This window comes from Myotis nattereri, assembly GCF_964212035.1.
Source record: "Myotis nattereri genome assembly, chromosome: Y".
Classification (NCBI taxonomy): Eukaryota; Metazoa; Chordata; class Mammalia; order Chiroptera; family Vespertilionidae; genus Myotis; species Myotis nattereri.
This window is the reverse complement of record NC_138094.1, coordinates 20,974,425-20,988,247: the sequence shown is the minus strand read 5'-3', so window position 1 is coordinate 20,988,247 and position 13,823 is coordinate 20,974,425. Positions and strand designations below refer to the sequence as shown.

The window sequence follows — 13,823 nt, the reverse complement described above, 5'->3', positions numbered from 1 at the left end:
CGCCTTTTGTTTGGAGCATTTAGTTCATTTACTTTAAGGGTTATTATTGATAGATACTGATTTATTGCCATTTTAATTCTGTATGCCTAGGTTTCCCTCTCATTTCTTCTTATCATTACAGCAGTCCCTTTAGGATTTCTTGTAATTCTGGCTTTGTGGTGTTGTATTCTTGAGCCATTCTTTGTCTGGGAAGCTCTTTATTTAAACATCTATTTTGAATGACGGCCTTATTGGATATAGTAATCTTGGTCTCAGATCCTTGATTCCATTACCTTAAGTACTTCATGTCATTCCCTTCTGGCCTGTAGAGTTTCTGATGAGAAACCAGGTGTCAGCCCTCATTGGAACTTTATTGTAGGAAACACATTTCTTTTCTCTTGCTGCCTTGACAATTATCTCTTTTTCTTTAATTTTTGGCACTTTAATTATTATGCATCTGGAATGGGCCTGTTTGAGTTCTTCTTGTTTGTGGTTCTCTGTGGTTCCTGCACTTGTGTGACATTTTCCTTTAAGAAGTTAGGGAAGTGTTCTGCCATTGTTTCTTCAAACACCTTCTCTATGCCTTTCTCCCTTTCTGCCTCTTTGGACACACCCACCACTCTAATATTGTTACATTTCCAGTAGTCTCACGGTTCCTTTAACCTGTCCTCTTGTTTATTAATTGTTTTTTTTTTCTGGTTTTCCTAATTGAGTGATATTTTCTCTCTGACTAACAATTCACTGATTTGATCCTCAGCTTCCCAAATATGATGTGTATTTCTTCCAGTGTGTTCTTTACTAGTGTTATGTCATATTTTTTATCTAGAACTTTTCTTTTTTCATAGCTACTATATTTTTTTTCATGCTATTGAGCATTTTTACCATGATTGCTCTGAACTCTGATTCAGATAAATTTCTTATCTCTACTTCATTTTTCTCTTCTGAGAATTCTCTAGTTCTTTCATTTTGGTGTTTTATGTTTGTTTGCTACTTTTGGCTTTCTGTTTGAGTTTGTGATGATGAGTTATGTAGATCCTCTATCAGTGGTTCTTAATCTTCTGGCCCTTTAAATACACTTCCTCATGTTGTGACCCAATCATTAAATTATTTTCGTTGCTACTTCGTAACTGTAATGTTGCTACTGGTATGAATCGTAATGTAAATATCTGATATGCAGATTGGTCTTAGGCAACCCCTGTGAAAGTGTCGTCCGACCGCCAAAGGGGTCTCGACCCACAGGTTGAGAACCGCTGCTCTACACCTCTCAGCCTGTCATGCAGGACAGTGTTACAGGCTGTTTCTGACTAATTAGGTCAGGCAAAGACTCAAAGCCTCAGGAGACCACCTCTGGCTACACACTTATAGGCTTCTGACTTGAATTGCCCCTGTAGGCAGTCATCCTCAGGCAACAAATTTTTTTCAACATGGTGGGGCAGTGGCTTCTACTGGAGACCAATTGTCATTCTTAATCTCTTAAGTTGCCTCAGAGCAAAGTTTTTTACAATCGGGTGTGTCGACTGTCCTATTCCTAGACAGGCAAATGTCTGTGTGGGAAAGATGTCCTCCTCTGCATGAGGGAATGACTCCTCCCAGGAGTCATGGGTGTCTATCTTCTGAGCTGTATCCGCTGAGTCCCTAGTCCTGGCTTCTTCCCTCACAGCTCCAGTGCACTTCAACCTCCCTTTGCCAGAGCACAGGGAAATTTGTGTGTTGGCCCTCTAGGAGGATGCCTTGGTATCCATCAGTCTCTCCATGTTCGATAGCTGGGGGCAAGAAGGGCAGCGTGGTTGGGAGGTGGGAGGACAGTTGAGGGTGAGCAGGCCAGTAGGCAGAGTGGTTAGTGGAGATCAGGCAGGCAGGCAGGCAGGCAGGCAGGCGAGCTGTTAGGAGGCAGTGGTGCTGGATTTCAAGAGGGATATGTGACTTCTGGATTGGCTCAATTCATAAACTGGCAGTCAGACATCCCCCAAGGGGTCCCAGATTAGAGACAGTGCAGGCCAGGTTGAGGGACACACCCTCCTGTGAACGAATTTCATGCACCGGGCCAATGGTATATCCATAAAGATATATTTTGTGATTCCAAGAATCATCTGCTTGTTGAGGAAATATGACAACCAAATTAACGCATCTTAATAAATACAATATAAGTATTTTGTCAACAGGCTGAAAAGTGATATGTGTGGGTTCATAAGGTCTGTTTTTAATAAAAAATGAGGGTGGAAAGGCACACTTGAAAGAGTCAGGCATTGCCAGTTGCTAAATCACAGAGTGCACATAGTTGTGAAAAAATAAGGCAAACGTGACTCATTCATATCAGTACAAAGATGTCTTAAAGTGTAACATAGAGTCTCTCACTATTAATTATGTTGGAAAGTTGAAACCATTGAGGGAATCAGTGTAGTTAAGAACAATATGCCTCTGCAGTTGAATATACACAAACAGCCTATCCATTTAAATTGTGGATGTGCTAGTGAGCGCATAAATTAAAGGGTCATTTGTGGACATTTTGGATAAGAATTAGTACTGAAACATGGTAATATTTATGGGAAATGTAATATTTCTCATATTTTGAAGGAGATCTGGGGCTCTTCACATGAGCTGTTAAATGCTCGTAGTACAGCTAAAGGCAGTAAAATTTATATTGCCATCATTACCAAAACTAAGTTTATACATTTAAAGTAGTCAGCAGTAGGAGAGAGCCATGCTAAATTGGTGATAAATTAGAAAATTGTATGTGTAATGAATTTGGCATGTACTGGCCCAATAAAATATTACTATGCACAGGTGATATCTTGCCAGTATTAGAATAGATGCAAGTGCACAACTAGCACATGTGGCTTTTCCTGAGTCCAAAATGTAGTTGAAAGCGTAGCATAAAAGTTCTAAGGTAAGTGAGACAGTCAATTTTGAAAGTAAATGGACATAACTTGCCTCTATATTGTGTGCATCCAGGAGCAATGAAAGTGTTTTAACCTAAATGCTAATAATTCAATACTTGCATACCAAAATAACTATTAGTTCTTAGGGGAACGTGCATGAAGAAGTGAGTGTAACGGGAAAATTAGGAAGTTTTTAGTAATGTCGAAAAGAGATTGTGAGCAACAGAGCAAAGTAGAGAAGGAGAAAAGTCGATAGAGGCTTGTCAAGCTATAGGTAGGCACTGATAAATATGTATGTGGACATCATGGAATTCCTTGCACTTTGTTCAGAATTGGAAAGGTTTTTCCCACCAATGGTCATTTAAGAAATTAAGGAAGATGTACAGGGAGGACAAGATGTCAGAAGATAATACATTCCAGAGTAACATATCACAGCACATACAAGCATGAGCCTAAATAGAGTCTAAGAGTAAATTTAAACATTGTTGTGGAAAGAGGAAATAAAGTGTTGTTTTGAATTATTGTTTTCCCATAAAACATTGCTCTCCAATGTGATATCCTCACATAAGTATTTGTCATTTACAGGAACGCTGTCACGTGGGAGAGGAAGTTATGCAGGCGTTCCTTGCAAAGAGACAATCCCTTCCAGGAGAAATTACCATATATCTCCAAGAGATGATGATTGCACTACTAGTTATAGGTAATGGGCAATAAAGCGTAAGACACCTAAACTATACTATACACTGTCTGTTGTTGAGGTGAATTTCATCTATCATAACACTAAATATTTACCATTGACCAACTAAGTAGCATGTAGTATATTCAGAGTCTTATGTCACAACTGTATCTGAGTATGTCCAAAACATCTTTATCACTCATACATAAAAGCTCTCCAGGTAAAGCAGTCGCTACCATTCTCTTCCTCAGTCCAGCTTCTATGAAAAACCAACCAGGGTTCTGTCTGTATTGATTCACCTGTTTTCCACAGATCATAGTATCAGAATGATACAGGATAGGACATTTTGTGCCTGGCTTGTGTCCATTACCATAAATGTGTCCAAGGGTCATCCATATGGCAGTAACCAGTTCACCGCCACTTTAATGGCTGGTTAAATATTCCCTTGCAGCTCTAGTGAGTGCACACAGCTCGTTTACCACTTCAACCGTTGGGGTCCTTTCCACCAGAGGACTGATGTGAGCATTTTGGACTAGTATTTCATAGAAGTCTCCAGTTATTGTGGGTGCAAAATTTAGAGTGGAATTTCGGAGTCATATTGCAATTCAGTGTTAAATGTTTGTTGTAGGAGTTTCCATTATTTTCCACAGCAGCCACGCCTTGTCCCCTTTCTGTTCCTTGTGTACAGGATTCCAGTGGCTCTAAATTCCCAACAAGCCCTGGTATTTTCCTCTTCAAACATTGGGACCTACTTAGGAATAAAGTGGTATCTCACGTAGGTTTTGGTTGGCATTTCCCTAACTATCCATTATTTTGATGCTCTTTCCATGAGCTTGTTAGCTGTTTGTGTATCGTGTTTGGAGAAATGACTCTTGAAGCCTTCTGTCCATTTGCCTTTTCCTATTTTTACAGAGGTTCATATGACAACTGTGGTATGTGTCCAGATATACTGCGTGTAAGTGACAGGATTGGAATTAACAGGCCATCTTGTGTTTAACTGGAATTTTACTTTTATTTGCCCCAGGGAGTACTATATGCAGTATGTGTTTTGTATTATCTTGGAAGTCTTGTATTCTTTTCTTAGTAGCTCATTTGGAACAGTCCAAATCTTTCAGGAGTGAAGGATCATACTCATTTATTTTCCTTATTAAAGAAATGAAGTGCAACATTTTCTTTTTTGTTGTTTCTCACCTGAGGATATATCTCTGCTGATCTTGGGAGAGTGGACGGAGGGAGTGGGGCTGAGAGCTACATCAATGTGAGAGAGATACTTTGATTGGTTTCCCCATGCATAATCCCCAACCAGGGCCAGGGATGGACCCTGCAAACCAGGCTCATGCCCTTAACCTGGAATCAAACCAGGGATCCTGCAATGCCAAGACCGGTGCGCGATCCACTTAGGCACACCAGCCAGGGGTGTATTGTATAATTTTTTAATCAGAAAGAGCTTTTGACAGCATGAAGCATAATAGGAAGGTCAGAATTCCAGCCCGTTTTCAGAAAATGTGCCTTCATATATATTCATAGTCAATTATTTCAGTCAAAACATTATTCTTCAGCTGTATTTTAAATAATTGTAAGCTCCCTTGTCTACCTCAGCTTTACTGACATATTTTTAGCGCAGATGTATAAAAGCATAGGTTTGCCAACTATTTAAGACTTTACTAGGTTCATGTCATACTGACATAAAATTATTCGTTAAGATGTTAAAGTATTGTTATTTGGTCACTGACATTACAGGATGCACAGGTGTTGCACCACCAACCCAAGGGCCTCCTCTGACTTATGGTGGAAGGAGTCACTGGGATGATTATTACAGCCTCACAGGAGATGGGTATGATGGGGGGGGGGGTGTGCATAACACTTACTGCAACAGCCGATGGGACACCTCTTTAAGAGGCCATGAGTGTGATGCTGGTGGGGATCATAGGATTCACCATCTATGCAAGAGAGTGTGAATCATGCAGTGCAGTAGCTCAGCTTATTGAGATTCTCAAGGGCTGCCAAGAGGGAAGTCCCTGTGACAGATGAAATAGAAATTGAACTTAAAAATAATGCTATGTTATGGAAGGCATTTATTTGAAAAGAAATTGCCTTATGTTATTTAAGAATGAATAGAAGCAAATGGTGGGTTTGGGGAAGAAACAAGAATTTTAGATCCTTTTGTGAAACTTCTGCATAGAATGCAAAGTTTGAATTCTTCAAGGTTGTTTTATAAGTGTTGATTTTAATAACTATATACTTTAATGTTTAAATTGAATATCTGTATTGTTAAAATATTCAGAATAAAGTTTTCCACTAAATGGGATTTCTTGTCTCATTTTACTACAAACACATAAAAGCAATGTGTTTGGATGGTGAGGTGAATTCTAGGCCCTAAATTTCCCAAGGTGTCTTTGGCCACAAGTGCATGAAGTCTTTGAAGTGAACTGCATACAAAATGAAGCGTTGTGTTACTTCTTCATGGCATGCTGCCCTGTTTCCAGTTGTCCGGGGGAGGTAATCAAATGACGTATTCTTGGAAAACCTAACTGGAAAAAAGAATTGAGGCACCTCCAACAAGGCTGTAAAGCAATTGTTCACCTCCTTCCTGTGGCATTTTGTATGTCCTCAATCTTTAAAGGAATAGTATATGTAGGAAGAAAAATTACATATGGAATAATATAAATGTTTGAACAAATCTAAATGTAAGCATCCTTTGGCTTATTGAAATGCCATCAGCACCTTTCTGAAGTGGGAATAACAAGACTGAAACAGAATTTGCCACTTAACAAGCTTTCCTGAATATACCTCTGAATTAAATAAACAAAAGTGCCCGTCGATTGAGATATGTATTTTTCTATAGAACTGCTCATGCACTTCCTCTTCAACTTTTTGACATTTAATATATGCTCTCCACACATCGAGTTATCTTGAAGCCTCAGTATTTTTATGAGTGAATGTCAACAAATGTCCCAACTGGGAAAATTTTTAAAAACTCACCTGTTGGACTGTTGAGTGTATAGTTATCAACAAGCTTTCCAACTTCAATTTTAAAAATCTCCCCCAAAATGTTTTGTTTCTTAGTTATTTTTACTGGAATACTGAATGGGAAATTAATTGTGGAAGCTGGAACCTCAACTGTTGAAGGACTTTAATGTCTATCCTGTTAGACTTGGGGATGGTAGTGGGACAAACCCTGGTCGGTATGGCTCAGTGAGCCCCTTTTTCATTGCCAGCTGGAATGCTGCTGGATTGGTGAAATACCTAATAAAGCCATTTGGATGCCAAATTTACTCAGCTTAATTTTACCACTGTAGGTTTGTACTGATAACGTACTATGGTGTAGAGAAATACTAGACAAACAATACAAAACTTCACATCATGAAATAGATCACTTTATATACAATCCCATGGGGAAGTGGACTAGAAAGGAAGATTAAAGGGGAAGAAGGAACAGCATAAAAATCCTGACCATGACAAAAGGCTACTTCTTGTATTTCTAAACAGATATTCTGGGTATCAAAACCTTAAGCTATGTACATACTTTTAGACATATTTATTGTCATTGATTTCACAGAGGAAGGGAAAGGGAGAAAGAGTTAGAACCATCAATGGTGAGAGAGAGTCCTTGATCGGCTGCTTCCTATAAGACACCTACTGGGCTAAGAGCCCAAAACGGGGACATGTCCCAGTCTGGGAATTGAATACTGACCTCCTGGTTCACGTGTCAAAACTCATCCACTGAGCCAAGCAGGCCAGGTTTTGGCTCTTCTTTATTCAGAGTCTTCCCTTTGACATTCGTGTGCTCAAGCTGCCCTGTATCCAGCCTACCTGACTGCTGTGCAGATTGGTGGACTCTGGGGTACATTCTAGTAGTAAGGAACCTACTATGTGTGCCTTACTCTCCGTGCTTGTTTTCTAATGCCCTAGAGACTCTGCCCATAGGGCCTTCATGTACATGATCTCTGTGCACCAGCAGTCACCTCCTATCCAGGTCTCTTCTCTGCCCATCTTCATAGATGCAGTCTTTATCTAAGGTTTCTAAGCATCATTGCATTGATACTATGCTTTTCTGAATATTTTGATGGAAAAGTTCAGATTCCAATATAGAATTTTTCTGGATTTCTCAGTTGTGGTCTCGAGAACAAATAAAGCATCAAGTGCAGGACACTTGGTTTTAGAGGCAACATGCAGCAATGAGTTCTGTTTTGTTGTGTCTTAATATGGTGGGTTTTTAAAATTGATTCTTTAGAGAGAGGTGAATGGAGAGAGACAGGCACAGAAGCATGCATTCATGTGAGAGGGAAACAATGTTGGATGCCTGGGGACTTAACCTGCAACCTGGACATGTGCCCTGGCCAGAAATCAAATGGCTAAACTTTCTGGTGCACAGGACAATGCCCAGACACACTGGCCAGGGTGCACTGACTTTTATTTTCTTCCTTATCTTGCATCTGGTGGTTAATAAATACCATCAATGCTAATAACAGTGGGCAATTCCAGAGGAGGACATGCTGACAAGAGCTTTACATAAGTTGGCCCCACAGGTGAATCTCCCCACAAGGCAATGGGCATGATCTCTATGTGTGGAGGAATTAACACCCTGACCACAGGATGTTTTGCCTTTGCCCTTCCTCCCTCAGAACCTGCCAATTTTTATGATTTTCCTCAAATGCCAGAGGTTCTGATTCCCATCATGGACACTACTCCCTGTCAAGGTGGGGATGGGAAGAAAAGATGCATGTCAGACAGAGGGACAGGGAGAGGGAGAGGGAGAGAGAATAATAGAGAGGAAGAGAAAGAGAGCGTTTGCTGTAAGAGATATACATTTTCTGACCCATGTTCTCTTATCCCCTTTTATGGGGGGTGGGGAGCTCACCGACGGTTACAGAGACTTTGGCATTTTCTCTTCCTACTAAAAGAAGCAGATTGTGCCTGGCCAGTGTGGCTCAGTAGGCCTATGAACCAAGAGGACTTAGTTCAATTCTCAGTTGGAGCAGGGGCTGGAGTTTACGCCTGGATCTCCAGGTGGATGTGCAGGAGAAAGCCAACCAATGATTTTGTCTCATTATTGATGTTTTATCCATCTCTCCCTCTCCCTTCCTCTCTGAAAACAATAAGAATTGTACTAACAAACAGAAAAATGTGCTTATATGCTGATGGGCCCAAGCTAGAAGAGTGGAAGGTAGAAGAAAAAGAAAGGAATGGCAATAAAAAGAGAACGAAGGGCCAGGTGCTGTATGTGACAAGCTAGGAAGCTGCTGACACCCAGCAGAGAGCAGCAAGCACATGAGTGGCTGGCACTGAATGAGAGGCAGTAGAAGGAGAAAAACCAGGACTGACTTCCTCACATTTAGGGAGACATACAGGCAAATGGAGCCGTGCCCCGGGCCTGGATGTGTGGCCTTCTCCCTAGGTGGTCCTCTGGCAGGCGACTCAGTGAGCAAACTGAGACAGCCTAGGGCCAGAATGAGGTGGCAGGTGGGCAGGGAGCCTGTTCCATGCTGAGCAGCTAACTGTCCATTGACTGTGGGATCCAACAGCACACTAGGACATCTCCCTTTCACTTGGTTGTATTGCCCCTCAGGGTGGCCCTCCATACCCCCATCTCCCCGGTGTGACCTTCACCTGTGTCCACTTAAGTGCTCTCCGGGAACTGGCTTGAGGTTGTCCACTCTTTAGAACCGGGGTCTGTCACTGGCTCAGAGATGCTTTACCACCTCCTTGATTGATGGGAAGGAGGATCATGAGGGGAAAGTCTTCGAACATTAGACCATCCTCTACAAAAGGATGTCGTATTCTTAGGACAGGACACAGAACAAAGCAGGGGTTTATGCCAGCTTAGTATTTTGCTGAAAAGAATGTAAATGTGTTTACAGGCCACAGGAACTTGAATTCAAGAAGGGGATGTATCCAGGGGAATGACAGGCCTGGACTTGTGAGGCCAGTGGTCTGGGTCCCTGGCAGGCTGATATCCCTTTCAGTACTAGGGGCCTGACTGGTGCACAGGGAAGCCCTACCATGGAGCGGCCACAGGCCAGCGATGGAGGCTCCCAGTGGGGAGGAGTTTTAGTCCAGGGACTGGACTAGTTACCTGTGATGGCCCCAGAGTAGTTGTACCACAGTGGTGCTCACTGGAAGCCACTTTTTCCAATCCCTGTGGACGCACCTTGTGTGCGCTGACCCACTGAACAGTCACAGAGGTGAGTGAGTAGGTACCGGTGCACCAGAAAGAACCACCAAACCAGAAAGTATAAATGGTGATGTGATCTCCTGGGACCAACCTCAACCAGCCTAGTGTCTGCGCATCACGATGCTCATGCCTTCTTACTTGGCCAGTAACTGCAGGTGGGAGAGTTGGGTTAACATGTCATGGAGGACACCAGATGGTTAACATCCAGTTCTCTTTATTACTGACATTTATTCACAACCATTCAAGCAAAGGTAATCCCCGCATCTACCACCCAAACCTCAGTCTCTCCCCGAGAGATTCAGGTGGATATTTCTAACTCCTTAGGACAAATCTCCCCAAAGAAACCATTGAGTCCCCTGTCAGCATTTCCCCCCACCCTGAGTATTTGTCTGAAACTGGCTGCTGTGTTCCTGTACGGTATACTTATGTCCAGGTTTCAGTGCCCAAGGGCCCAGAGTAAAGCCTATGAGATGTACACCCAGCTGGACACTCAAGCAACAGGATCACAGAATGGGAGTTGGGTCAAGGAAAGTACTACAGCCACAGTGAGGACAGGGGTAAGCGCAGAGCCAGACCATGCTGGGCCGCCCCAACTCCTGCAGCATATGCTTCAGCACGGCATGCATCTGGGCAAGTCGGCCCAGGTTGATGGTGCCGCTCCTTTCCTCGTAACTCTCCAGGGGGGCCGCATAAATCACGCAATTCAGCTTGCTCAGCCCAACAATGTGGCGAAGCAGGTCCTCCAGGACGATCATGGAGATGGGGTTTTCACAGAAACTTAGGGTTGTGAGCTGGGAGCAGTGGCTCAGGGCTGGCAGGATGTCCAGGAACTGGGCATCCATGATCCCACACTTATCCAAGTCCAGGTCCTGGAGAGTGGGGGAGGCTCTCTCTAAAAGAAATCGGAGTGACCCAGAACTGATATTGGTCAGGTTGAGCCCACTGAAACTCAGGCCTTTCAGCTGGCTGACGTTCAGTTGCTGGGATAGATGTCTCAAGTCTCTTTCGAAAAGCAGGCAGTTAGTGATGGACAGGGTCGCCAAGGGGGTCCTCAGGCACCTGGGGAGACATAGAACAGTTACATGTGGGGGATGGACCTGGTGGGCAGAGGCAGGTGAGGATGATGCAGGCCTTCAGGGTAAAGAGGCCCATGTCACCAAAGCCTAGAGTGTTCCGGATGATGATCAAACCCAGGATGTTGCACAGTGAAAAGTGACATTCAAGTCAGAGCAAATTTGAGTGGAATCTTTCCCCATCTGTTATCTGCTCCGTGATGGATTCAACTGGATGAAACCTCACACACTCCATTTACTCATCCGTCAAGTGGAGCACATCATACAGCCCAGCCCAAACACACAGGTGTTGTGAACATAAAGGTGGGAGGTAAAGATGGGAGGAGCTCAGAAAGGAGCCTGACCCAGGGTCTGAAGCAGGAGGCAACCAGTGCATTTTAGTATTGGAGACATGTCCTGAAATGCCTGCAACTCGGGCTTCCTTCCAGCCACAGCCTAGACCCCTGTCACCATCATCTCTTAGCCCAATGAGGCCTCTGGCAGTTGTGCAGAAAGGGCTAACCTGGGCACAGTCAGGCAACATCAAACGAGAGCTGACACCCTCCAGGAACTTAGAACACTGCACTGTTTACAAACCACCTATCCAATTTCGTAATGACTCCCTCAGGAACCCTGCATTTACCACGCATTCTGTTTGCAAGAGCCTATGGCAACCCTTGGCAGACAGGTGAATGAGGCAGGTTTGGAGTGAAAGGCTGCCATGGCCAAATCTCTAAGTACGGAACTTAACCCCTGAAACCTCACCTCTGATTGGCTTTCCCCTTGTCATTGCAATCCTCACTTGGTTCTATTGCATCATCTTCCCTTCCACACCACTTACAAGGATGCCCAAAGCTACCATCTCCTGGCCTGAAGCCTCCATTACGCCAATTCCTAGCAAGGAGTCCCTTTAGTAGCCTCTGTCCTAGTGCATATGTCCTACCTTTGTCTGGGGGGTTATGTCACAACATGCAAGGTGACAGAGCGGTGAACAAGACACTGACTGTGTGGACCGTCTAGTGGCTCAGGCACTCTAGCACTGCTGAGGGACTGCACACAGGAGAGCCCATCACTGTGCACTGAAATGGAAAGGGACTCGATCTGGTCGTCAGGGAAAGCTCGCCACCCCTCACCTGAGGATCTCGTCCAGGCGGCCTCTGAGGATGGAGACATCATTCAAATTGAGCTCCTGGAGGTGGGGCAGGCTGAGGAACTGAGAGGTGACCAGGCTAACACACTGCTCCTCCTCCTCCAAGGTGGTGTGAGAAGACGTGAAGACATGGGAGAGACGGAACCGGCGCAGATTGCCCATCTGGCCCAGGTAAGGAGCGAACTTCCTCAGGGTGGACAGCTTCCAGGTACAGTTTACCTCCAAATCCTGGACAGAGTCCAGCTGCACCATATCCAGGATGTTAGTGTTTTGCTTCGACATCGCAAAAACCTTCAGCTTCTTACAGCAAAGGTGCAGCAAACCTCTCCTCTCGCTGATTTTCTTAATCAGGTAGCTGAGGGACTCATCAAGGACACCTTTCTTGAGGCAAAGGTCTACTAACAGCTCCACAGGGGCCAAGGGTGGACTTGGCCTGGCCGTTAAGCTGCGCACTTTCCCCCTCTTCCTCATGGGCTGCGGGGCCTCAGGCTCCAGCAGTGAGCACAGATGGGCTCTGGTTCCGGCCCACACAATCCAGAACTCCTGATGAACTCTCTTCTGTAAATTAAGCACCTGCAGTTTCCATCTCCTGTGGAGAAAATAGGAGTTATGCTGGGGTGCATTATGATAACAAGGAATAAGACCATGAGTCTAGGAATCTGGGCAGCTGGGCCAGACACCTGACTGGACTTTTGACTCAATGTCCCAGAATCACCTGCTCCTGGTGCTACTGGGATCCTTCATGGTCCCCATTCCTGGTACATTTAGGTGCCACCAGGAAGGAGTGGGCTCGTGTCCCTTCGGTCACCCTCGGCATTTTCACCAGCCATATATATCCGAAGCCTGTTCCCACAATGACCCCAGCAGTGGCTCCAAGGCCTGCCTCAGTTCTCCCTTTGGCCCTGCACACTCTCGGATCCCAGCTGTAACTGCTCAGATCCCCAGGGTGCTACCAGGCAACTGAATCCCCCATACCTGTGTCGAGTGTCCTGGGCAAGCAGGACATCGAGTCCCTCAAGCACAGCCTGCAAGATATCCTGGTAAGGCTGCCGATGGTTCATCAGGGCCCCCAGAGGGAGGCAGGGGAAGGGCCAAGCCTGCACCATGGCCTTCAGGACTCTGCTGTGCTTCCCAGCGAAGGCTGCCATGAACAGAGGTGGGAAGAGCTCCATAGGAAGCCACTCCAGAGCAGCGATGGCTGAGGCTTCATCCCGCAGCAGGCTCTGACATGCCAGTTCCAGGAGTCTGCGTGGAGCTGGGAGGCTCATCCCCATGAAGCTGCTATGAAAGAGATCATGGGAGACAGTCAGGAGCAAGGCATCTTGTCAGGCTGAGCATGAGCAAACCCGGCCCTTCTCCCTTCAGAGGGACCAGCTGAGGGCCAAAGGCACTCCCCCAGCAACAACTGGAGCGCCCCCCAAATTACCCCAACCCCGTTTTCTGCTTAGAATCTCAAAGCCACTCAGCCCTGCCTCTCCTCTGCCACTGGCAGGACAAGAACCAGGCACCAAGGAGGGGTGAGATGACAACTGGACACCTCCCGCATCTACCCACTGGCTAGCTGGAATTCTGCTGTGCAGTGAGTACTGGGACACCATAGAGAGGATTCCACCCTTTCCAGAAAAAAAGTTTCTGAGGATCACTGAAGGACTGAAAACGCCTGGAGTAGGGAGCAGCCCGTGGCCCAGGACTGCCTCTTGCTAATTTCCAGGAAATAAAATAGATGTGGAAGATTAAGGAACACCCACACAATGGGTACCATTGAGGCTTTTGACGCATTTTAAATGAGGAATATAAAAGCAGCACAAACGTTTCCTGAAGCAAGGGGGAGCTGGAGGTGAGAAAAATAACGATTAATTCCAACATGTACATTTTACTGTGTGTCCCTTCTCTGAATATTAGAATGACCACT

At 44.9% G+C, this 13,823-nt stretch overlaps 1 protein-coding gene across 1 annotated transcript; it reads right to left on the bottom strand.

Moving 5' to 3' along the window:
* Positions 1 to 10,212: 10,212 nt before the first annotated feature.
* LOC308512372 (melanoma antigen preferentially expressed in tumors-like) lies at positions 10,213 to 13,179 on the bottom strand (the record flags this gene model as incomplete). The annotated part of the gene is made up of 4 exons (XM_081082141.1): positions 10,213 to 10,768; positions 11,405 to 11,412; positions 11,951 to 12,500; positions 12,887 to 13,179. The coding sequence occupies 4 exons, from the start codon at positions 13,177 to 13,179 to the stop codon at positions 10,213 to 10,215; spliced, it is 1,407 nt and encodes a 468-aa protein (XP_080938267.1).
* Between the last annotated feature and the right edge of the window lie 644 nt (positions 13,180 to 13,823).